We start from the raw sequence: 27,500 nt of genomic DNA, 5'->3' as shown, positions 1-27,500 counted from the left end.
ATTAAAACTATGTCACACCAGACACTCTTTATCACTGACTATCTGACGAGCTTCACTCCTCTACAATTACAAATTAAAACTATGTCACACCAGACACTCTTTATCACTGACTATCTGACGAGCTTCACTCCTCTGCAATTACAAATTAAAACTATGTCACACCAGACACTCTTTATCACTGACTATCTGACGAGCTTCACTCCTCTGCAATTACAAATTAAAACTATGTCACACCAGACACTCTTTATCGCTGACTAACTGACGAGCTTCACTCCTCTGCAATTACAAATTAAAACTATGTCACACCAGACACTCTTTATCGCTGACTATCTGACGAGCTTCACTCCTTTACAATTACACATTAAAACTATGTCACACCAGACACTCTTTATCGAGCTTCATTCCTCTACAATTACAAATTAAAACTATGTCACACCAGACACTCTTTATCGCTGATTATCTGACGAGCTTCACTCCTCTACAATTACAAATTAAAACTATGTCACACCAGACACTCTTTATCGCTGATTATCTGACGAGCTTCACTCCTCTACAATTACAAATTAAAACTATGTCACACCAGACACTCTTTATCGCTGATTATCTGACGAGCTTCACTCCTCTACAATTACAAATTAAAACTATGTCACACCAGACACTCTTTATCACTGATTATTTGAGATGCACTCCTCTACAATTACAAATTAAAACTATGTCACACCAGACACTCTTTATCACTGACTATCTGACCAGCTTCACTCCTCTACAATTACAAATTAAAACTATGTCACACCAGACACTCTTTATTACTGACTATCTGACGAGCTTCACTCCTCTACAATTACAAATTAAAACTATGTCACACCAGACACTCTTTATTGCTGACTATCTGACGAGCTTCACTCCTCTACAATTACAAATTAAAACTATGTCACACCAGACACTCTTTATCGCTGACTATCTGACGAGCTTCACTCCTCTGCAATTACAAATTAAAACTATGTCACACCAGACACTCTTTATCACTGACTATCCGATGAGCCTCACTTTTCTTCAAATGTAATCCCTATATTGCAAATTCCAATCTCCAATGTGGTTAAGAAGCCAAAATATGAGCAATTGATATTTTGTCATGGCGGTCATCTTTAAATTCAAGATGGCGCCTAATAAGCATGTCAGACCTCTTGGATCCGTCAATTTTTTAAATTAGTGAACCAAAATACCCCATCATAAGAAATTTCACACTTTCTGCCAGAAGTGAATATCTTTTTTTCACATATCTGCCCCACTAATGTAGCTAATTATGTTGCATGGAGTAATAACAAAGATTATAATTTATCCTTGTTTGAAGTTTTCACATCATTTTAATAGACGCATAAAATGCCTGTTCTTGAAAAATGAAGAAATCCGAAATCCTCACAAAAGAGTATTTGATTTATTAGTCATTGGCTGTTGGATGTTAATCGCTTGGTAAGTATGACATAGTATTAGATTGGAAACCCACTACATTCTTTCATTAGTAGCAAGGGATATTTTATATGCGCCATCCTTTAGACAGGATAGCATATACCAGTCGTGGGGCACTGGCTGGGATGAGAAATAGCCCAATGGGCCCATCGATCGATCCCACACCGACCGCACACCAAGCGAGCGCTTTACCACTGGGCTATGTCCCGTCCCCACAGTCATGTAAATATCACGTGATGTCGTCGCTGCCGCAAGCTATGTTATGTGGAAGCGGCTTAAATCGTGACAATCTCACCTTCATGATCGCAAACATTACTTGGCACACGTTGAAGGCGTGTCGCCAGTTGTGATAAGCGACGTTCCGGTAGTTCTTCCTCACTGTTAGCAGAAACCGACATAACACCTGAATTAAAAAAAAAATATAGTGTACAGAGATAACATGACATTACCGTAGATATTACATTTCACATTATGTTAATGTTGTATAGGTACGTATGGTAGGTTATTTTTGTTCGGTGGGCGGGGTAGTTGATGGGTGTGTGTTTTAGGTACAGGGGCGTAAACTGGTGTGTGTGTCTGTATGTCTGTATGTCTGTCTGTCTCTGTGCTTGTGTGTGTGTGTTTGTGTGGAGGGTGGGGTGGGAGTTCGGAGGAACCCTCGTTGAGTCTAAGACATTTTTTACAATGTAGACAGAAGGGTCAGATAGGTTCATATTCGAACCCACCACCCGCAGATCCAGGCCACGTTATACTCTGAAGTAGATAGTTATGGATGGATGGATGGATGGATGGATGGTTGGTTGGTTGGATGGATGGATGGATGGATGCATGAATGAATGAATGAATGGATGAATGAATGGATGGATGGATGGATGGATGGATGGATGGACGGATGGATGGACGGACATATATATAGATGGATGGATGGAGGATGGAAGATGGGTGGATGGATGGATGAATGAATGGATTGATTAATGAATGGATGCATGGACGTACATATATATGGATGGATGGATGGATGGACGAATATATTGATGGATGAATGGATGCATTGACGTACATATATATGGATGGATGGATGGATGAATGGAATGATTGATGAATGGATGCATGGACGGACATATATATGGATGGATGGATGAATGAATGGATGGACGATCAAATGATAGACTGAATGAATAGTGTCTGAAGGTGACATCACCTCGTAGTCGATGCGGAATGTTCTCATGAGTCCGAGATCGTCGAACATGCGGATGGCGGCGAGCACCATCTCGTCCTTGTTGAGGGAGAAGTCGTTGAACTTGAGATCGGACAGCTTCCACTCGCTCGCCTCCGGCACGGGCTGTTGCTGAACGAGGAGAAAACACCAGCTTTAAAGCGACAGACGCTAGTTTTTAAACACTACGGCACATTTGTCACTATCGTATTAATATTTGTTAATTCAAATCAACCATTACCTTGATTTTATTGTTTAAATGGCACAAAATGCATTTGCCATAATTTTAAACACCCTTGAGAAATAACGGTTATTGTCTATTTTTATGGGGTATTTTCCTGTTTCAATGTTATAACTTTATAAAGAAGTGTTTGAAGATTAACCAAACTTAGTGTCCAGTTCCACAGGTTGAAACTGGGCTCTGTTACCTTAAATATGTCATATCTGTTTTAAACTTAGTGTCCAGTTTCACAGGTTGAAACTGGGGTCTGTAACCTTAAATATGTCATATCTGTTTTAAACTTAGTGTCCAGTTTCACAGGTTGAACCTGGGGTCTGTTACCTTAAATTCTGTTTTAAAAGGAAAAGACAGTTTTTCTTAAACTACAGTTGGGGACGAGACGTAGCCCAGTGGTAAAGGGCTCTTTTGATGCGCGGTCGGTCTCGGATCGATCCCCGTCGGTGGGCCCATTGGGCTATTTCTCGTTCCAGCCAGTGCACCACGACTGGTATATCTAAGGCCATGGTATGTGATATCCTGTCTGTGAGATGGTGCATATAAAAGATCCCTTGCTACTAATGAAAAAATGTAGCAGGTTTCTTCTCTAAGACTATTATGTTAAAATTACCAAATGTCTGACATCCAATAGCCGAAGATTAATTAATCAATGTTAATCAGTGGTGTCGTTAAACAAAACAAAGACTGACATATTGGTTACCTTGACACCCGCTACATTAAGTGATATATTATCTCTTATATACTCTAGTGGTGTCGTTATACAAAAAAAACTTTATGTTTAACGTCTTTTAATATTTGTGTTTTTCTAATAGCAACTACATTTGATTTGGGGAAGAGATTGGTTGGCTTTTTGTTTTTGTGAAAATAGTGAATTGTCCTGACAATAAGTCCTCATACTGACAAAATACAAAGGACGTTATTCTCCAGAGTGGCAGTCCTTTGAGAGAAATAAATTGTGTTACTCTGGGGAGTGGCAGTGATCTGAGATAAAGTAGAAATGGTCTATTGCTCTGTGGAGTGGCAGTCATTTGACACAAAATAGAATTGATGTATTGATCTGAGTGTGGCAGTCCTCTTAAATGTAAATATAATGTATATATGTGTATAGTGGCAGAATTAAGATTAAAATGATGCTATTCCAAAGAGTGGCAGTCCTCCTACAGTAGAAAGCGTGTATTGTCGCGGCAGTCCTTTTATAGATAGTCCTCCTATATACTAGTGAGGGTTTTCTACACCACGTACCTTCATTAGCTGGACGTCGTCTTGTGTGACGCATGCGTGGTACGACAGGGTCTGTGAAAAACAACACCAGAACGTTAACCAGTTATTTAGTATAAATTTCCATCACTCAGTTAGCAACCACGCCATATATGGACACATTCACTGAGAGAGAGAGAGAGAGAGAGAGAGAGAGAGAGAGAGAGAGAGAGAGAGAGAGAGAGAGAGAGAGAGAGAGAGAGAGAGAGAGAGAGAGAGAGAGAGACAGACAGACAGACAGAGACAGAGACGGGGGAGAGGGAGAGGGAAGAGAGACAGAGATAGTGAGCAAGAGAAACATACAGGAAGAATGAATGGAGGAGACAGACAGACAGATTGACAAACAGAGCTAGAATAGCACTCATTGTTGTATGGCTAAATCGCAATAATACAATTACTACAGCTGTGTAACAAACCATCTCATATACACAGGTGCATGTGCAGGCAATTGTGCAGGTATGTGTGTGTATGTGTGCCCTATCCTCGTGATGCCATTGGAAGCAAGCATTGTAATATAACCTGTAATGTAACCTATCCTCGTGACACCATTGGAAGCAAGCATTGTAATATAACCTGTAATGTAACCTGTCCTGGTGATGCCATTGGAAGCAAGCATTGTAATATAACCTGTAATGTAACCTATCCTCGTTACGCCTCTGGAAATAAATATTGTAATATAACCCATCTCGTGACTCCACTAAAGTAAACCTTGTAATATAACCCATCTTGTGACGCTACTAAAGTAAACCTTGTAATATAACCCACATCGTGACGCCACTAAAGTAAACATTGTAATATAACCCACATCGTGACGTCACTAAAGTAAACATTGTAATATAACCCACCTCTAGAGCAACAGCTTGACGCGCTGACAGGAGAGACATCTCTTCGTACAGGAGACAGTTGTGAATTCCCAGACCACAGAATATCGCAAACGCCTGAAACACGAGGTACAGTGGTTATAATAGTTTATTTTATACACTAGTGGCATAAACACAACATATGTTATACTGTGCGTACTTATGTACTTATGTGTACAGATTCTGAATTTAAAAAAAGAAAGAAATAAAGAATCGACATGTTATCTTTATTATACCAATCTTAGATGGTGAAAAATGTGACGTCATATCGACGTATTAACTTGACATGTCATCATCTATCTACATGTCATTATCTGTCTGTGGGAAAGTGCATATAAAAGATCCCTAGCTGCATTAGGACAAATATAGCGGGTTTCCTCTGATGACTACGTGTCAGAATTACCAAATGTTTGACATCCAACAGGCGATGATTAATTAATCAATGTGCTCTAGAGGTGTCGTTAAAGAAAACAAACGTCAACATGTACATGGTGTTGTCTAATATGCAGGTGCTATATACGTTATATTAAGTTCTCTGTGTCAATCTCAAACAAGGTTTGTGGTTCCTACCTCAAAAAGTTGATCGTCGTAATCATCGAATGGCTGACCATCAATTTTGTTTACAATCTGAGCAACACCTGTAATAATATAAACAAAATCAACACCAACATCATCGTCATCATTTTCATCATCATCATCAACATTATAATAACAACCATCATCATCACCACCATGATCGTCGTCATCATCAACAACATCATCATCACCACCATGATCGTTGTCATCATCAACAACATCATCATCATCAACATGAGCAACATCATCAACATCGTCAACAACATCATCGTCATCATAATCGCCGTCATCATCATCACCATCATCAACATCGTTCTGGTCATCATCATCAACATCATCATCATCATCAACATCGTTCTGGCTATCATCATCATTATCAACATCATCATTATGTGTATGAATATTTCTGTGTATATATATATTTATGTGTATATTTCAGCTGTGTGTGATTCGTGAATGTTTTACCATTACCTAATAGCCGATCTCTACTTTTGTGCTGCGGAGTCGTTACACATTCAGCTGTGTGTGATTCGTGAATGTTTTACCATTACCTAATAGCCGATCTCTACTTTTGTGCTGCGGAGTCGTTACACATTCAGCTGTGTGTGATTCGTGAATGTTTTACCATTACCTAATAGCCGATCTCTACTTTTGTGCTGCGGAGTCGTTACACATTCAGCTGTGTGTGATTCGTGAATGTTTTACCATTACCTAATAGCCGATCTCTACTTTTGTGCTGGGGAGTCGTTACACATTCAGGGGCGAGACGTAGCCCAGTGGTAAAGCGCTCGCTTGATGCGCGGTCGGTTTGGGATCGATCCCCGTCGGTGGGCCCATTGGGCTATTTCTCGCTCTAGTCAGTGCACCACGACTGGTACATGAAAGGCTGTGGTATGTGTTATCTTGTCTATGGGATGGAGGATATAAAAGATCCCTTGCTGCTAATCGAAAAGAGTAGCCCATGAAGTGGCGACAGCGGGTTTCCTCCCTCAATATATGTGTGGTCCTTAACCATATGTCCGATGCCATATAACCGTAAATGAAATGTGTTGAGTGCGTCGTTTAATAAAACATTTCCTTCGTTACACATTTATTCATTCACTCATTCAAAGACAAACCGGCCTCGGTGGCGTCGTGGCAGGCCATCAGTCTACAGGCTGGTAGGTACCGGGTTCGGATCTCAGTCGAGGCATGGGATTTTTAATCCAGATACCGACTCCAAACCCTGAGTGAGTGCTCCGCAAGGCTCAATGGGTAGGTGTAAACCACTTGCACCGACCAGTGATCCATAACTGGTTCAACAAAGGCCATGGTTTGTGCTATCCTGCCTGTGGGAAGCGCAAATAAAAGATCCCTTGCTGCCTGTCGTAAAAGAGTAGCCTATGTGGCGACAGCGGGTTTCCTCTAAAAAAATCTGTGTGGTCCTTAACCATATGTCTGACGCCATATAACCGTAAATAAAATGTGTTGAGTGCGTCGTTAAATAAAACACTTCTTTTTCTTTCTTTCAAAGACAAAGAAATTATGTATGTTCCTAAATGTGATTAACTCTGTTCTAAAAAAGATCTATACAGCATAATTATAGACAATACGTAATGGTTAACATCTAAAGTATACTCTTGCTTATAACACTGTTATATTATTATACCTATTGTGTATTATGTGTATATCATATGTGTGTGTGTGTGTATATATATATATATATATATATATATATATATATATATATTTGTCAAGCGTTTACTGCAGCCGTCTGTATAATATGTTTGTAAACCACCTCAATGCATCACCGTTTGGTGATCTGAGTTGAATAAAGTTTTGTTCTGTTCATTCATTCATGTGTGTATATTTCTATGCGTGTATATTTTAAAGTGTATGTATGTGTGACTGTCTGTCTTCCTCCTTGCTCAACTGCCAACCTGTCTGTCTGTCTGTCTGTCTATCGACCTGTCTGTATGTCTGTCTGTCTATCGACCTGTCTGTCTGTCTGTCTGTCTGTCTATTGACCTGTCTGTCTGTCTGTCTGTCTATCGACCTGACTGTCTGTCTCTTTGCCATTCCATTTAACTAAGTTATATTATTACATGCAATATAATAAACACTTTAAATAGTTACCTATTATATGGAAGTCCTTGTTTCTGATTGGCTTACAAAGTATGTTTTTTGTGTAAAACCCGCTTATTCTATCCACCTGAAAAAACAAAACTTAAACTAAATTTTAAAATGCCAAAGTCAAACACATTTATTGATCGTATTCTATTCTGACTAAAGCACGCTTTCAGAGTATGCCGCAGGCTACGTCACGGGATCACGTGACATAGCCTACACCTTGATGAAGATTCGCTACCGAACACAAATGAATGACTGCGTTTTAGTAGGCCCCAGTGTATCAGGCCATAACGGTCGAAGGTTGTAAAACTGTATATAGGGTCCTATCCAGATAGGCGGGGGCGAGGCGTAACCCAGTTTTAAAGCGCCCGCTTGATGCGCGGTCGGTTTGGGATCGATCTGCGTCTGTTGGCCCATTGGGCTATTTCTCGCTCCAGCCAGTGCACCACGACGTTGGTATGTGCTGTCCTGTCTATGGGATGGTGCATATAAAATATCCCTTGCTGTTAATTGAAGTGGCGACAGCGGGTTTCCTCTCTCAATATCTGTGTGGTTCTTAACCATATGTCCGATGCCATATAACCGTAAATAAAATGTGTTGAGTGCGTCGTTAAATAAACCATTTCGCTTCCTTTCCTATCCAGATAGACCAACAGATATTGTAACATAGAACAATTTCGTTCTTTTTTGAAAGAACCTAGTTTATCAAAAACATAATTTATCAACGTTTGATATCGACATGTTACTTTTACAACAAATAAATGTGAAGTATCAAGAACGAATTTCGAATAACGAAATAACTTTTACCCGTTTATGTTTTGATTTTATTTTGGTTTTGTTATTTGGTGGGGGTTTTTAATTGTTATTTTAGGTTTTTGGCGTTGTTGTTTTTTAATGTTCACAATAACAAGTCTCGTTTGTCCCATCAATTGCCAACATGTCTTTCGAAACCAAAAATAAATAAATAAACCACCAAATAACCAAATAAATTAATAAATATTTCATCATCATCATCATCATCATCATCATCATCATAATAATAAACAAACAAACAAACAAACAAACAAACAAACAAATAAAATAAAATAAACCAAAACAAAATAAAATTAAAGAGCGCAATCCATGAATATAAGGGTAATTCTAACCTCGGGGTCGAACCGTGAGTCTTGCGAGGCGTCTGCTATGTTGATTGTCTCCCCTGTTATGAGAACCAACTCCGCTATTTTATTGCCAAAGCGAAGATCCGAGCAGTTGTCGGGGCTAAAACAGAAAATGAAAAATGGATTGCATTAATGTTGAATATGTTTAATCCTTCTGCAAGCATCATAAACAAAACAAAAGTTCTAAAAATGCATTTCTATATAATGACATAAGACCACCATTCCTGTTCAAGTCTCAGTAATCTGCCAAAGAGGACCTAACCATGTCACTTATTTTTTATGACTTATTTCTGTGTTATATCAAGTTAATGTTCAAGCACGCTGTCTTGGGAACACACCTCAGTTATCTGGGCTGTTTATTCGGGACATCATGTTAATGGCTAATCCTTTGTGGTCAGAGAGAGAGAGAGAGAGAGAGAGAGAGAGAGAGAGAGAGAGAGAGAGAGAGAGAGAGAGAGAGAGAGAGAGAGTGTGTGTGTGTGTGTGTGAGAGAGTGACCGGTGAGCCCAGGGACGAGTACAGGACATTGTGCAGGAAAGTCTAGACTATGGCAAAAACAAGAAGTTCCTTTGGAGCGGTGAGCGGTCCAACCCCCTCTATACAAGCACCCGGGGCAATACATCTTCCCCTCCCTAGTCCTTCCCGGTCATACAGCCCAGAAATAAGTGTATGTGTTTGTCCAGGACAGCGTGCTTCAATTTTTATTCAATATAAGCAAGAGCAATAAGTTAAAAATGAAAACAATCAGAAAAAAAGTCCACGATATGTAAAGATTTGTTCAAACACACTGAAATGACAATAACACGGTGAACACTTTAAACTATTTTAATTAAACCAGTTCGAAAACATTTCTTTTTAATTAAACCAGTTCGAAAACATTTCTTTTTAATTAAACCAGTTTGAAAACATTTCTTTTTAATTAAACCAGTTCGAAAACATTTCTTTTTTAATTAAACCAGTTCGAAAACATTTCTTTTTAATTAAACCAGTTCGAAAACATTTCTATTTTAATTAAACCAGTTCTAAAACATTTCTTTTTACTGCAAGTAATATTTGTCTACACTGCCCTTGGTGGTATCTTTACTGTTCATTTGAGCAGATGGTTTGATACTCGGGTATTGAATGATAACCATTTTATAAATGTGAAACATTGTTTTGAGAGGAAACCCGCTACATGTTACTATTAGTAGCAAGGGATCAGTTGTATGCATTTTGTTACAGGCAGGACAGCATATACCACAGTCTTTGATATACCAGTTATAGAGGTATATTAAGATACGCACGTGGTATTCTCTCGAATGAGTGTAAGATATGATATAGCGGGATGAAGAAAGACATCGACCCTATGATTATCAGTGGCGAATCCAGAAAATGCACTTAGGGCTGGGAGTGGGGCTGGTGGATGGGGCAATTAGATGTGGCCGAAGGGCACAAACGTTCCCGAAGTGATTCCTCGGATTATCCAATGTAAAAAAAAAAGTAAAATTAAATTAAAATATTATATTATAACTGTTGCAAAATATTGTGTTCTCGGGCCCCTGCCCCCCTCCCATAGATCCGTTACTCGTCATGTTTAAGATGTACGGACCAATCCACTGCAAGAGACGTGAGGCCAAATATAGAATATAGAGTCGGTCATTTATATACCTTGGTACCCTAAATGATTTTCTTCAGGTTTTTCATTAGACAAACGAACTTTTACGACTTTGACCCCAAATGATCTCATTAGGACCCACAATGTCATGGCGTGTCATGCTAATAAAGGGTTTACTATGTCTCCAAGCGACTCGACCGTGAATCGTGTGAGAGGCGCGTGTCTCGCGGAAGTGTTGCGTACACGTAGTTCACAAACAGCAAAACAAAAAACCCAACAACAGTTTTTGACGTATTGTATTACGTATTGTATTACACATGCACACAAAATATTGGATTCATGTGTTTGATTGAAGGAAAATCGTATAGCTTATGTGTTGTATGAAACCGATATATATTTGTTTCGTTGGCACTTTTGAAGAAAATTTACTTGACCATGGACTTAAAAAAATAATAATAACAATAATTGTCTTCATTTAATTATTATATATGTGTGTGTTATATACTCTTAAAAAAAAGTGTCATTCTTGATTTTCACAATTTCCAGAAAGGTCCATTAATCACTGTGGAACATTATTTCTGTCAATCGTTTTCATTCTGTTGATCATACAATTGTTATTGTTTTGTTTTTAGTCATTTTTATTGTTTGAATTTGCGAGTTACTGCCATTTTTTTTTTTTTTTAAAGCTATATCGGCTACACATCCATGTATATAGAAACGACGTAAACTACTTTACTGTTCTGGGTATTGCTTTAACTTTAATTGTTATTCACGGTTCACAGATAATTTTCAAAACACAATAATAATAATAATAATAATAATAATAATAATAATAATAATCTTTATTTAAAGAATGAATGGATGAATGAATGTTTAACGACACCCCAGCACGAAAAATACATCGGCTATTGGGTGTCAAACTATGGTAATGCAAATAAATAAAGTGATGATCAACATCAATATAAAAATTCAAGACTTAAACAAAAACAGTGTAAAGAACTGTGCAAAAACACAAATATCACAGAATTTTACGGATACTGAATTTTACTCAAAACTTCAATTTTGTGCTGTATTGGCCATTCTCAAAGAGAATGTTACACCTCTGCACCACGGTGAGGTTACAGCACACGCATGGGTTATTTAAAGAAGGTTACACAATAGTAGTACACTAATCTCCCGTGTGGCCTTCTGTCTATTAAGTATTAAACATTATTACTCAACATATAATGAAATAAACAATGTAATAACAAAACACAACATAATTATTCTTCATTAAATGCATCGAAACTATAAGGTAAATACCTATGATGCATATATAATTAATACAATTTTGTTTACATATACATGTACAAACAAATGTTATCACAACTTGATATAATCATAAACAAAAATAATTTTAAACGTACAGACTCCTGAGTAAAGATTTTACTGAACATTACCAAGAGCCAGTGTTGTTATGAATTTTTTATATTGTCTTTTAAATGAAAGTAAGGATACACTTTTTTAATAGAATCTGGGATTGTATTCCATGTTTCAACACCGGAATATCTGAAGGAGTGTTTATACAATTCAGTGCTGGGTCTTGGCAATACAAGATTATTATGTGTTGCTGATCTCAGGTTATATTTATTTGAGCCTGATGATGGTATGAAATAATCACTTATATATGCAGGTGTCAGATTGTTCAACGCCTTATATACTAATGTACCTGAATGGTATGTGTACCTATAACCAAAAGGCAACCACTGTAATTCCTTAAAGAGATCTGCTGAAGGAGTTAGCAGTGGTTTATCAAGGATTAGCCTAGCCGCTCTTTTTTGTAGCTTTATTAATCTGTCAACGTATGTTTTATTGCAGCGACCCCATGATACTGACCTAGAATGAAATATGGGAAGAATATATGAATTACAGAATAGAGATTTTGATTTTGGGGTGAGAAATTTGCTAATTCGTCACAAAAGAGCCAGTTTAAATGAACCTTGTGAACAGATGTGATCAACTTGTGTGTTCCAACTAAGATTTTGATCAACACAGAGTCCTAAATGTTTTTGACAATGAACAAGTGATATAGGGTTATTATTGATATTTAGTTGCAACTGATCAGCTTGGCCCAATTTTTGCTGTGTACCAATTAACATACATGTAGTTTTAGATGGGTTTATAGACATATTATTATTGATGCACCAAGAGTTTACAGCATCTAAGTTTGTTTCTATTACAGACAAATGTCTGCCAGATGTGTGTAATGTCGTGTCATCTGCATACATATCTACACTGACATTTTGGGTAGATAATGGAATATCATTTATAAACATAAGAAATAAAATAGGCCCAAGAATAGAGCCTTGGGGCACACCAGATACTATACCCAATTCTTTGGAGCTAATATTGTTAATTTGTATGTACGCTGTTTTCTGTTGTTTAAGTACGACTTAAACCATTCAACTGTGTTCGGTGACAATCGATATACATGAAGTTTTTGTAGCAAGATTTGATGATCCACCAAGTCAAATGCTTTGCTCAAATCTAAAAATACAGAACCAATCATGTTTCGTTTATCTAGTTATTCTAACCACTGGTCTGTTAGATATGTTAGTGCTGTTTGATATGAGTGTTTGTCTCTAAATCCTGACTGAGCATTGTATAGTAGTTCATATTTGTAAAGATAATCTTCTAATTGTTTTGAGATATGTTTTTCAAATATTTTAGAAATTGTGGGTAAAATAGATATAGGTCTGTAATTATTAGGGTCTTCTTTACATCCACCTTTGTGACATGGCATTACTCTTGCTGTCTTCAGCTTCTGTGGAAAGGTACATGTATCAATACTCATATTAATAATGTATGCTACCGAGGGGGCTATATATTCCTTACATAGTTTTAGTCATTTAGGACCAAGCCCATCAACACCTGTTGATTTATTGGAGTCCATTTTATTGATAATATCAATTACCTGAATATCTGTAATATATCGCAGGTTAAAGGAACTGTAAGTAGGTAATCTCTGCCGGACTAGTTTCTCAAGAGTATCAAATACTAGTGTTTTTGAAGTTGTTTTGGGGAATGATTTTGATATATTTACAAAATGTTAATTTAGATCTTCTAATATTTCCAATATGTCTGTGGTAGTTTTATTGTTATATATCAACTTTATTGGTACTGGATGTCTGTTGACACATGGTGTAATGCTTTTTAGGTGTTTCCAGATATAACCAGGAGTTTTACAAAGTTATATATGAACCTAAGTGTTTCCAGAGATAACCAGGATTTTCACAAAGTTATATATATTCTGTTAAAAAAAAATCTATAATGAACTGCATTAAACTACTATTTTATTACAAGTAACCGGAAAGACGTAAATGCAAACGCTTTAAACTACGTGACGTCATTGTGTGTGCTTTGCCAAATCGTGATGACGTCATATTTAGTACCGACAAGGTGATTGGTTTGTTGGCGTCAAATCGTCCTAGAGTAGTGTACGTTAAACCAATGCATGATAATTTCTCAGTGAGAAATTATAAAAAAATAAATGTCCCCGTCATGAGTGCCTGCTGGGGTATATATATATATATATATATATATATATATATATATATATATATATATATATATATATATATATATATATATATATATATATATATATATATATTGGCCTAATATCGAGAGAGTGAATAATGTTGAAGTATACCTGGAGCGCTGTGTGTTGGCCACGCCGTCCCACGACTCTGGTTTAATAAACGTCTTGCGCCGCCTGTGTTCAAAGTGAAAAGAGGTGCACAAAATAACACACAGAGAGAGAAATGAAACAATGCAAAATAAAACATGCCAATATAGACGAAGACGGTAAGAGATAAACAGTGTTCAGTATTCTCTTCTGTCTCTGTAAAGATATATTTCGTTTTTCAGTTATGGTTTAATTATTTGTTTCTATTCTATGAAGCCATAGAACATAATAAATAAATATAAAATAATCAAATAATTTTTAAAATAAATATAAAATATGAAATATAACTTTTTACAGAGAGAAATATTCGGTGGAACTATTCACATATTGTTAGTGGCGCAGGGGGCGTAGACTGTGAGGGTGTTCGGAGGGTTCGGACGACCCCCCCCCCACCCCCCTCCGGCTAAAACACGTTTTACTGTTAAAATATTAGGCTATTCATATAGGTGTTCAAATATAGACAAAAGGGCCCGCTAGGTTCATATTCGCACCCACCACCCCCACACTCCTCCACCCGCCAGTACCAGACGACGTTACGCCCCTGTGGCGGTATCTTGGTGCACGAAGACGTGACTGGGTCGACAATCGTCAACTCGCTCAGAGGTGTCACAATGCTAATAAAAAGTAAAGTTTGTTTTATTTAACGACGCCACTAGAGCACATTGATTTTTTATCTTATCATCGGCTATTGGACGTCAAACATATGGTCTTTCTGACACTGTTTTTTAGAGGAAACCAGCTGTCGCCACATAGGCTACTCTTTTACGATAGGAAGGCAGCAAGGGATCTTTTATTTGCGCTTCCCACAGGCACGATAATACAAACCATGGATCACACTGGTCGGTGCAAGTGGTTTACACCTACCCATTGAGCCTTGCGGAGCACTCACTCAGGGTTTGGAGTCGGTATCTGGATTACAAATTCCATGCCTCGACTGGGATCCGAACCCAGTACCAACTAGCCTGTAGACCGATGGCCTAACCACGATGCCACCGAGGCCGGTCACAATGCTAATAGAATCACACACTTTATAATCATACACGATAGCACAATAAACGTAAGAGTATATAAAATATGCTATTGAAATCGCACAGAGCTCTTAAGGAGCCGAAGATTCTAAATGTTTTTCACGATGCACTGAGACCTGGCGACTATACAAGGATTTACGGTGCATACAAATACAAGTATAAATATGCTCTAAGTAGTATACAAAACCATAAAAATTATTAAAATCCACAATGCACATAAACGTATATAAAAATATACAAATATACAAATTGCTATTAAAAGTGCACAGTGCACTTAAAGAGTACATTACAAAAAAATTCTACTATTTAATATATTTTAATTCGCATCTCCTACAAAATAGGGGCAGGAATTAGCCCAGTGGTAAAGCGCACGCCTGATGCGCGGTCGATCTAGGATCAATCCTCGTCAGTGGGGCTATTGAACTATTTGTCTTTCCAGCCAGTGCAGCACGACTGGCATATCAAAGGCCGTGGTATGTGCTATCCTGTCTGTGGGATGGTGCACATAAAAGATCCATTGCTAAAAATGTAGTGGGTTTCCTCTCTATGACTATGTTAAAATTACCATGTGTTTAACATCCAACAGCCGATGATTAATAAATCAATGTGCTCTAGTGGTGTCGTTAAACAAAACAAACTTCCTCCTACAGATGATCCCAACCCAACTATAGAAAAAGGCTTTACCAAATCCTACCTTGGACCTGAATAGAAGACATACAGTCTTACATAGAAAACCCGCCACATGGTTCCATTAGTAGCCATGGATCTTTGATATGCACCATCCCACAGACAGGATAGCACATACCACGGCTTTTTGGCGCACGCGGTATCGTGGTATAATATTCTTGCGCTCTATAAACTCGTGCAGTAAACAACACGTGAAACCGACTAGCAGTAGTTCTGTATATTATTTATATGCGTCCTGCTTCTGCTTTCTAAAAAGCAATGTCACGTGACTGTTATTTCAATTTGATTCGGTGCAGTGCAACCTGAGAGCTACTGGCAGGCCTGCATTTATCCGTTCACATCATTCACAGTTAGTGAGACTTAATTACAGTAACTAGATCTAATTTCCTCCACCGACCGCCAGCATGCTTGTAATCAACGGTGACAGGGACTGGAGCGCGGAGCGAGGGTAGGGGTTACCGTGGAAGACAACAACAAATCACAATACTAGAATGAGACCTGACTCATAGATTGGTATTTATACAGAAACGAGTTTATTTATGTTTACTGCCATTTTGCAATATCTCTCTCTCTCTCTCTCTCTCTCTCTCTCTCTCTCTCTCTCTCTCTCTCTCTCTCTCTCTCTCTCTCTCTCTCTCTCTCTCTCTCTCTCTCTCTCTCTCTCTCGTTATTGCAGTTTATATTTATTTATATATTTATTGTTATTTTTTTATTATTATTATTTTAAGATTATTTACTTATTTACTTATTTGCTTATTTATTTATTGTTATTTATTACTTTTTTTTATTGTTTATTGTTTATTTACATATTTACTTATTTGCTTATTTATTTATTATTTTAATTAATTAATTTAGTTATTTATTTGCTTATCTATGTATTTATTTATCTATTTATTTGCTTATTTATGTATGTATTGGTAGGTAATGGGTTCGCTCCACAGGACCGCCTCCTATTCACACCACATTTTAACGACTCAGTGAGTAGATGTGACACTACCAGACCAACTACCCTCTCGCCGAGCACGAACAACTAATCAAAACTAACCACAGATAGTCCAGATAGCTAAGGTGTGTGTGTCCAGGACAGCTGGATTTATTAACCGTAATTGAATATAAGCACGTAAATCGATGGAAATAAAATGAAACCCGTAACATTAGACAATTAATCCGTAGTGCTAGCACAGCGAGAGAGACTTTTGACTTTTAAATATCGGTCTGTAGTTTCACCCTATAGAGTAAATTATATTGGACTATCTATAGTGCTAGCACAGCGAGAAAATCCCGGACTATTGACTTTTAAATATCTATAGTGTTATATATATATATATATATATATATATATATATATATATATATATATATATATATATATATATGTTTCTTTCTAATTCTGAAATTGTCAGTAAAACAAAGTATTTTAGTCATTAACTAATAAAAATATAACTAAACCAATATAATATACTTATCTAACAAAACTATTATAATATATTTATACGAGAGTAGCCACACGGATAACAGATTGGATAATAACGGCATGAAGTGATAAATCGTAATGTTTGTCTTGTCAGCTGGATTTTCTCGTGGCTACACTCGTACGATACACTCGAATCGTGTGGCACCGCCTTTAGCTAATAACAATAGGCCTACGCGACGGCACCTTCAAAAACCAAGGTACCATATTTCGTGGAGCATAGTGCCTTGTATATACTGTATGGAGTGGTGCCTTGACTTACGACGCTAACGCGACGCTCGATATGAGGACATGAATAAAGTTTCAAGGCACATAGAAAAGTGCATATATACAAGTCATGCAACATGTATGGTGCGTGCCAGTGACACTGAATGCAACAGTGCAACATGTAGTGAGGTTCGGGACGCTGCAGACGGGTAGACCGGGCCGCAGTGGTTTGTCAGTGTACACGGTCTTGGTTTATTTAAATACAGGGGTCAGTGGTTGAAACGTTAGTTCGGTTATTCAGGGGTTGACAAAACTGTTGAAAACCAAGAGCTGACTCAGAACAAGTAACAGCTGAAGATGTAATGTTGAATCTTGATTTAGAACAGCCAAACGTATCCAAGTTCAAGTTCAAGTTCTTTATTGCTTTAAGTTTTTACAACTTATCAGTATAATACAATGTACAACAAAATAATAAATATATACACTAACAAATTTTAAGTTTATTTTACACGTGAGCAAAATTCATTAAAAGGAAAACTATTAGACTAACCGAGGATAAATGTAACCATGCTTGGAACAAATGGGCCCAGATCTGGTGCTTATAAAACTTTCAGTCTAAACTGGAGACTCTACTAGTCTGAGACACAAATGTCATGACAACGCCATAAAAACTGTATGTGTGTGACGTCATTAGACGTTGAGTCTGGACTCTAAAAGTTTTATAAGCACGGGCCCAGATCTTACGATAGACTCTGCCTTGCACGAAGAATGCATTAGCAGATCTGAGAAAAACCAGCGTTATTGTGTGCATATATCATCTTTCATTGAACCAATCAAATAATAATAACAATAATAAAAAATGTTATTGTATCCCCAGATGTTCTTTTATTTACTAATTTAACCAATCAAAATACGAACAGTTATTGTTTTCCCCAATAAGGTGATCTTTCATTTAACCAATCAAAATACAAAGGGTTTTTCCTTCCCCGGATGATATTTTATTCATTAATTCAACTATTAAAAAATATGAAATGTTATTTGCTTGTCCACTTAATCTTTCATTCAACCAGTCGAAATTTGAAAATTATTTTCCCATAACGTGCCTACTTACCTGACTGCCGAATGCCCATTCCGGATTGGACAGCTGAGGTCGAATATCTTGTTAAAGGAAGTCTGAAAATAAAGCAAGATTCATAGTAGACTTGTAAAACAATACCGGCCCCGGTGGAGTCGTGGTTAAACCACAGGGCATAAGGCTGGTAGGTCTGGTAGGTATTGGGTTCGTAACCCAGAGCGAGTTTTAACGACTCAGTGGGTAGGTGTAAGACCACTACACCCTTTTCTCTCTCAGTAACCACTGACCACTAACAACTAACCCTCTGTCCTGGTAAGACAGTCCAGATAGCTGAGGTATGTGCCCATGACAGCATGCTTGAACTTTACTTGGATATAAGCACAAAAATAAGTTGAAGTGAAATATTAAACAATACGGAAGTACGTATAGCGTACATATAGCAGTACATATGGCATTATGTACAGGTATTTTTGACAGTAGTCATGACATTAAATGTAGCATATGCAGTGTATGGGAGTATATAAGCCAGTACATGTAGCAGTACAAATAACAGCATATAATCATGAATAATCCTCACATTCTACGGCTACCTGAATGAACTTTCTAATAGCTCGACATTTACTGTATCAGGGGCAGGGAGGCATTGGCTGGAATGGGAAAAACGACCCCATCAAGGGTGATCTATCCTGAACCCATAGTATTGGAGGACAGGAGTCTGCCATTGATCATGAGCATAGGGGTCGGAAGCTGGTGGGGGAGGGTTAGTGACCCTCAACTATCCCTCAACTGTGAAGAAAATGCACTGCCCCCACCCCCACCACACACACACACACAGACTATATATATATATACACAGACACAGACACACACACACACACGCACACACACACACACACACACACACAGACACACACACACACACACACATACACAGACACACACACACAGACACACACACACAGACACACACACACACACAGACACACACACAGACACACACACACAGACACACACACACAGAGACAGACACACAGACACACACACAGACACGCACACATACATACACACACACACACACACACACAGACACACACACGCAGACACACACACACACAGAGACACACACACACACACAGACACACACCCACACACAGACACACACACACACAGACACACACACACACACACAGACACACACACACACACAGACACACACACACACACACACAGACACACACACAGACACAGACACCCACACACACACACATACACACACATACACAGACACACACACAGACACACACACATACACACACACAACACACAACACACATACACACAAACACACACACACACAGACACAGACACACACACACACACACACACACACACACACACACACACACACACACACATCCAAGTTGGAAGATTAAATAATATAAGGGCGGGACGTTGCCCAGTAGTAAATGTTCGCTTGATGCGCGGTCGGTGTAGGATCGATCTCCGTCGGTGGACCCATTGGGTTATTTCTCGTTCTAGCCAGTGCACCACGACTAGTATATCAAAGGCGTTGGTATGTGCTATCCTGTCTGTGGGATGGTACATATAAAAGATCCCTTGCTACTGATGAAAAAAAGGTAGCGAATTTCCTTTCTAAGACTATATGTCAAAATTACCAAATGTTTGATATCCAATAGCTGATGTTTAATAAATCAATATGCTCTAGTACTGTCGTGAAATAAAACAAACAATATATACCTAACTTCCCACCCCACCCTCCCCACCAGTAGCTGTCACATCGTGAAGCCTATAAGCTACACCCCTCCCATCAGAGCGAAATATTCACCTTACTTGACAAACGGAAGTAAATGGAATTTTTGTATTGTGATGATTATTACTATTATTTCGGGGCTTAACTGGTTCAAAGCACCAGCTCGCTAATAACTTCTCCCAGTCGTCGTAGAAATTAATCTTGTCAGAGAACTAGCACCACATAAAGACTTACAGGGTTTTTTTCCCTTAATCTTGAAATATTCTCTTCTTTTCAGTTACTTCCTTTTGTCAGATTAAATAATGCCGCAGTTGCAAGGTCCTGATTGTATAAAAGTGAAGAAAAAAATGTATCGACTTTTTTTGGGGTCTTTATTTTGCTGATTAGACCTGGAAGATATGAATTCACGTTTAGGGGGATTGTGTCAGTAGAATTCCGTTTCGTGGCACGTACACAGAATATCAATTATATCTAATATCCACGCTCATCGATTCAATTCACGTAACGGTGTTAAAGCAGTGGCAGTAGCCCAGTGGTAAAGCTCTCGCTCGCTCAGTCGGTGAGCCTATTGGGCTATTTCTCGTCCCAGCCACTGCACCACGACTGGTAAATAAAAGGCTGTGGTATGTGCTATCCTGTCTGTGGGATGGTGCATATAAAAAATTTGTTGCTACTAATGGAAAATTGTAGCAGGTTTCCTCTCCAAGACTATGTCAAAATGACGATATGTTTGACAATAGTCGATGATTAATAAATCAATGTGCTCTAGTGGTGTTGTTAAACAAAGTAATTTATTTTAACGGGCTGAAACTAGGGTCTACGCCTTTAAAGCCAAGGCTTGCCTTCCCGTTGTTTAACCCTAGGGGCCGGGTATAGTTCAGTTGGTAGAGCGCTTGCCTTCCCGTTGTTTAACGTTAGGGGCCGGGTCGAGTTCAGTTGGTAGAGCGCTTGCCTTCACGTTGTTTAACGTTAGGGGCCGGGTCGAGTTCAGTTGGTAGAGCGCTTGCCTTCCCGTTGTTTAACGTTAGGGGCCGGGTCGAGTTCAGTTGGTAGAGCGCTTGCCTTCCCGTTGTTTAACGTTAGGGGCCGGGTTGAGTTCAGTTGGCAGAGCGCTTGCCTTCCCGTTGTTTAACGTTAGGGGCCGGGTCGAGTTCAGTTGGCAGAGCGCTTGCCTTCACGTTGTTTAACGTTAGGGGCCGGGTCGAGTTCAGTTGGTAGAGCGCTTGCCTTCACGTTGTTTAACATTAGGGGCCGGGTCGAGTTCAGTTGGTAGAGCGCTTGCCTTCACGTTGTTTAACATTAGGGGCCGATCTGGCTCAATAGATAGAGCGCTTGCCTTCACGTTGTTTAACGCTAGGGGCCGGGTGTAGCTCAGTTGGTAGAGCGCTTGCCTTCACGTTGTTTAACGCTAGGGGTCGGGTGTAGCTCAGTTGGTAGAGCGCTTGCCTTCACGTTGTTTAACGCTAGGGGCAGGGTGTAGCTCAGTTGGTAGAGCGCTCGCCTGAGGCGCTCTGGTCGTCGGAACGAGCACTCTTAGTGGGCCAATCGTCTGACTGGGTTTCTTCCTGTTCCAACCAGTCGGACCCGTAGGAATGATATCTAGAGTGGCGGGCACAGCCTCTAGTGTGTATGTGGTGTGGGTGGTGAGGTGAGGTGCACAAGCCATATTTTAGTTTTGTATATGTAGAGTAGGACAAAAATTGTACATTTTGTTTGCGTGTTGTTGGTTTGGTATTTTGGTTTGCTTGGGGAGACGAGGGTTTTTTTAGGGGGGAGGACTGGTTGTTGCTGCTGTTGTTTGTTGAGGATATTGTTGTGGTTGTTTTTAGGGTCCCAAAGAGTGCACCCAGAACAAACGTGCTACAACATGCAATGGATGTACTCCATGTTAATTGGTCGATAGATGGCCGGGTACTTACGTCAGTGTTGTTGTCTCTTAGCAACACGGAGCAGCGTTCACACTTGAGCAACGTCTGCGCTCTCTGCAGCATCTTCAACGTGACGGCCTCGACCGAGGTCTGCTCCTCAAACAGATCGTGCACCACCTCCAGCAGAATCTAGATACAACACGGTCAAAGGTTAATTACTATAGTAAAATATATTAAAATGTTTATATAGTTATTGTACGATTTGGGAACTGCATAAATAAACACATACATCGTAGTAAAATATATTAAAATGTTTATATAGTTATTGTATGATTTGGGGACTATCAAAAATGGAAAAAAATTGGCATACATCGTAGTAAAATATATTAAAATGTTTATATAGTTATTGTACGATTTGGGGATTATCTAAAGTGCATAAATAAACACATAGATAGTAGTAAAATATATTAAAATGTTTATATAGTTATTGTACGATTTGGGGACTATCTAAAATGCATAAATAAACAACCCATTTAAATGTTAACTTTATAATAGAGAAAAGTTACAACCAGACAAAAAAATGTTTTATCAAGTGGTAATCCAACACAAGAAGATGTCATTTCCAATAAAGATCATTTCAATTTATTACAAATTATTGAAAATCCTGCATTAAAACTGCTTTTCTGGTTTTTGCTAAATGTTTTTATTATGTTTTAAATGACCTTTGAGTCGTGACTACTTTGTATGATTTTCTCGTGTAATTGGTGACGTAATTTGTAAAATGACCACGTATAAAAACAATCCTTGTTTTCGGATAAAGTGAGAAACGTTTTGTGTCTCCGTCTCGCCTGTACATTCATATTCATATTATTATTATTAACTGTTGTTTTTGTTGTCGTTGTTGTCGTTGTTGATGTTGTTGTTATTGATGTTATATAAAACAAAATTATGTTTATCTATGTGTGCTAACACCAGATTGTTTGGCATTGGGTAATAAATCGAATTGAATTCAATTGAATCATCTATACCATAAGAGATTTTGTAAGACGCTTTGCAGCGACAGTAGGAATACTACATTTTACTCGTTATTGGGAATACAAATTATGCAATAAAATAAATTTTGTTTGACGACATCACTAGAGCACATTGATTAATTCAGCATCGACTTCTGAAGTCAAACATTTGGTAAATCTGACATAAATTATAGTCTTAACAGCAAGCCATATTATATATTCATTCATTTCATTTCATTTCAACTTATTTTCGTGCTTATATCCAATTAAGGTTCAAGCACGCTGTTCTGGGCACACATCAGCTACCAGTGTTGTCTGTCCAGGACATTGGGTTAGTTGCTAGTGGTTAGTGGGAGAGAAGAGAGTATAGTGGTCTTATACCTACTCACTAAGTCGTTAAACCTGCTCTGGGTGGGGGCCGGTACCGAGCTGCGAACCCAGTACCTACCAGCCTTATGTCCGATGGCTTAACCACGAGGCCACAGACTATTGGGTGTCAGACATTGGGAGGGGGGGGGGGAGGGGGGAGACGTATCCCAGTGATAAAGTGGTCGCCTGATGCGTGGTCGGTCTCGTGCACCATGCCTGGTATGTGATATCCTGTCTGTGGGATTATGCATTGTCACGGGGATTCTATAATACCCGTAACTGAATAAAACACGATTATCAAAATATCTCTCCTAACTGTATATCTATTAGATCTCTCTGTAACAGGCGGTGTTTACCCGAGTATGGCTCGTCTCTAGGTATGATCAGAGATACGATCTTATATAAAGTATATGTAATATAGCACGTTTAGTTCACTAGAAAACACAACAAAACACAATACATTTTTGAATCTGTATTAACCTACGCTGACAAATGTACAGCCGCAGTAGTTAATTAATAACAACAATAATAACAACCCAGAACTGAATTAATTAGTTAATCTCTAGGTGTCTAGTTTACACAATATGCTAAACACTTCACCGTGACACAACACCCACACGTGTGATGATTGAGAAACGCTTCTAGGGGAACTTAATTAATAAAGGAATTACGGCTCTATTCCTAACTGGTTAATTTTTAATTAACCCTAACTACTCATTCAGTAACCTTGTAACACAGAATTAATACTGGTACCTATCACAATAAAGACAATAACCTACAGTTTACCTAGGTCTTCTAGGATGATCGGCTAAGCTTTATATTACCAAATACTCGTATAATGTTAGAACAAAAAGTCTACGATTTACTTCGTCAGATGACCGAAGACACTGTCTAAAGAATATTGGTATAATACAGTATTAAAATATTTAAAGTCACATCAATCACATCAAGGTTATACAACAGAGCAGAAATGATATTTACCAAAGTCCAAACGGACTAACGTTCCCCCTGGACGCCTTCCTATTTCGTTCTCCCAGATATCTCAAAACCATAGCTATTTATTATAAAATCAGAAAATCGCCTGGGGGTACAAGGCGGTACTCCCCCTATCATCTGATATTCCACCTCTCCCAGAGACGCATTTTTCTCTTTGATCGCCAGACTTACTGACGCCATCGTCGCCAAATCACGGTTGTAAAAACCGCACTCGCAGAGGTATTACGTAACTACTGGCCACATGGCTCCGCACCTGGGCTGGGTATGTCTTAGACGACCATCGCGCAGAAGTATTACGTAACAAGTTGCCCACCTAGCTAAGTGCATTTGGAACTGCACACGGCCTTCTAAAACAATTAATATCGCCACAGGCGAAAAGAGATTAAGAGCATGTACCGTCACATGCATATAAGACATCCATTTCTGCTGATGAAGCTGGTTTGTCACAATTACCAAATGTTTGACGTCCAGTAGCCGATGATTAATAAATCGATGTGTTCTAGTGGTGTCGTTAAACAAAACAATCTTTCACTTTAACAAAGGTGTATGGTGAACAACATCAATTTAAAATTGTAAAATTATTATAAATAGTGTAGACAGCTATGAAACAGTCACATTTATGAAAGACACAATGAAACATATTAACATTAAATAAATAAAAATCATAATAAAAATAAAAATAAATCTTCAAAATGACCCCCCCCCCCAAAAGAACACACACAACAAAAACAACAACAACAAACAAACAAACAAAAACCGCAATGGTCGGTCCATGAACACGGTGTATCACGGAGCAGCGGTAAACAATCCAATATAGCATCGAGTTATAAGTAAAAAAACGAAAAACAGATTTGAAAGTAAACAACTCAAAGATCGACACAACATACGAAAAGTAATATCTCCAAAAAGATAGAGCCGTGGTAAACAAACTAACAATGAACAGAATTATCAACTCAAAACGAAAAACATATTTGATAATATCATCACGGATTATTATAGAACTCGTTTAAACATGTCAACGAGATACTGAATATGTGCTGTATTTGCGACTCTCGGGAAAACCCGTGAGAGATACTGAATATGTGCTGTGTTTGCGACTCTCGGGGAAACCCGTGAGAGATACTGAATATGTGCTGTGTTTGCGACTCTCGGGGAAACCCGTGAGAGATACTGAATATGTGCTGTGTTTGCGACTCTCTGGAAAACCCGTGAGAGATACTGAATATGTGCTGTGTTTGCGGCTCCCGGGGAAACCCGTGAGAGATACTGAATATGTGCTGTGTTTGCGGCTCCCGGGGAAACCCGTGAGAGATACTGAATATGTGCTGTGTTTGCGGCTCCCGGGGAAACCCGTGAGAGATACCGAATATGTGCTGTGTTTGCGACTCTCGGGGAAACCCGTGAGAGATACCGAATATGTGCTGTATTTGCGACTCTCGGGGAAACCCGTGAGAGATACCGAATATGTGCTGTATTTGCGACTCCCGGGGAAACCCGTGAGAGATACCGAATATGTGCTGTATTTGCGACTCCCGGGGAAACCCGTGAGAGATACCGAATATGTGCTGTATTTGCGACTCCCGGGGAAACCCGTGAGAGATACCGAATATGTGCTGTATTTGCGACTCTCGGGGAACCCCGTGAGAGATACTGAATATGTGCTGTATTTGCCAAATAGACCATTTTAAACAGCTAACTGTATCAATGACTGTTTATTTAATGTGTTTTAATGTGTGTCTTTAGTTGTATTAACCGTGACTAACCTTAACGAGCATTTTTTAAATGAAAGGGACATTTGTGGGACTGCCAACTTGTGACCTGCTAGATACAACTACACCCATAATAAAACTGGTCTTACCTTATTTCTCTCATATTCCCTGGAGTACGAATCAAACACTTGACTCACCTTATTTCTCTCATATTCCCTGGAGTACGAATCAAACACTTGACTCACCTTATTTCTCTCATATTCCCTGGAGTACGAATCAAACCCTTGACTCACCTTATTTCTCTCATATTCCCTGGAGTACGAATCAAACACTTGACTCACCTTATTTCTCTCATATTCCCTGGAGTACGAATCAAACACTTGACTCACCTTATTTCTCTCATATTCCCTGGAGTACGAATCAAACACTTGACTCACCTTATTTCTCTCATATTCTCTGGAGTACGAATCAAACACTTGAGCGTTGTTGATGCATATACCACAAAACGTAAAGTACGTCTCTAAAAGCTGTAAGACAAAAACAAATCTAATACAATGTATTTTAGAAATTTAATTTTTACAATATTCATTATAGCGTTATTTAAGAAAACATTATATATCTGTATTTATATATCATCTAAAAGGGCGTTAAAGATAGCATTTGGTTATATACGTAGGTATGAAGTACATGTATATTATATACGTAGGTATGAAGTACATGTATATTATATACGTAGGTATGAAGTACATGCATATGATATACGTAGGTATGAAGTACATGTATCTTATATACGTAGGTATGAAGTACATGTATATTATATACGTAGGTATGAAGTACATGTATATTATATACGTAGGTATGAAGTACATGCATATGATATACGTAGGTATGAAGAATGTACATGTAGTCTTGATATACGTAGGTATGAAGAAGTACATGTATATTATATACGTAGGTATAGAAGTACATGTATAGTATATACGTAGGTATGAACCTGTAATTATATACGGCATTATGATATACGTAGGTATGAAGTACATGTATATTATACGTAGCTATTAAGTACATGCCTATGATTAACGTAGGTATGAAGTACATGTAT

At 38.4% G+C, this 27,500-nt stretch overlaps 1 protein-coding gene across 1 annotated transcript in view; it reads right to left on the bottom strand.

The window, feature by feature from the left end:
• The window catches only part of LOC121385328 (dual 3',5'-cyclic-AMP and -GMP phosphodiesterase 11A-like), a 133,975-nt gene that overhangs the window by 17,412 nt on the left and 89,063 nt on the right, over positions 1–27,500 (bottom strand). The window contains exons 3-13 of the mRNA XM_041515965.1: positions 26,836–26,925; positions 22,363–22,500; positions 18,709–18,770; positions 14,169–14,231; positions 8,869–8,983; positions 7,730–7,805; positions 5,609–5,676; positions 5,024–5,116; positions 4,164–4,214; positions 2,669–2,815; positions 1,763–1,870 (exon numbers count right to left, since the gene is read on the bottom strand). Of these exons, the coding sequence (XP_041371899.1) occupies positions 1,763–1,870; positions 2,669–2,815; positions 4,164–4,214; positions 5,024–5,116; positions 5,609–5,676; positions 7,730–7,805; positions 8,869–8,983; positions 14,169–14,231; positions 18,709–18,770; positions 22,363–22,500; positions 26,836–26,925 (1,011 nt within the window). The remainder of the gene's footprint in view (positions 1–1,762; positions 1,871–2,668; positions 2,816–4,163; positions 4,215–5,023; positions 5,117–5,608; positions 5,677–7,729; positions 7,806–8,868; positions 8,984–14,168; positions 14,232–18,708; positions 18,771–22,362; positions 22,501–26,835; positions 26,926–27,500) is intronic.

This window comes from Gigantopelta aegis, chromosome 11 (genome assembly GCF_016097555.1).
Source record: "Gigantopelta aegis isolate Gae_Host chromosome 11, Gae_host_genome, whole genome shotgun sequence".
Lineage (NCBI taxonomy): Eukaryota > Metazoa > Mollusca > Gastropoda > Neomphalida > Peltospiridae > Gigantopelta > Gigantopelta aegis.
Note: the sequence above shows the minus strand (reverse complement) of the source record. Positions and strands in the feature narration are given on the sequence as shown.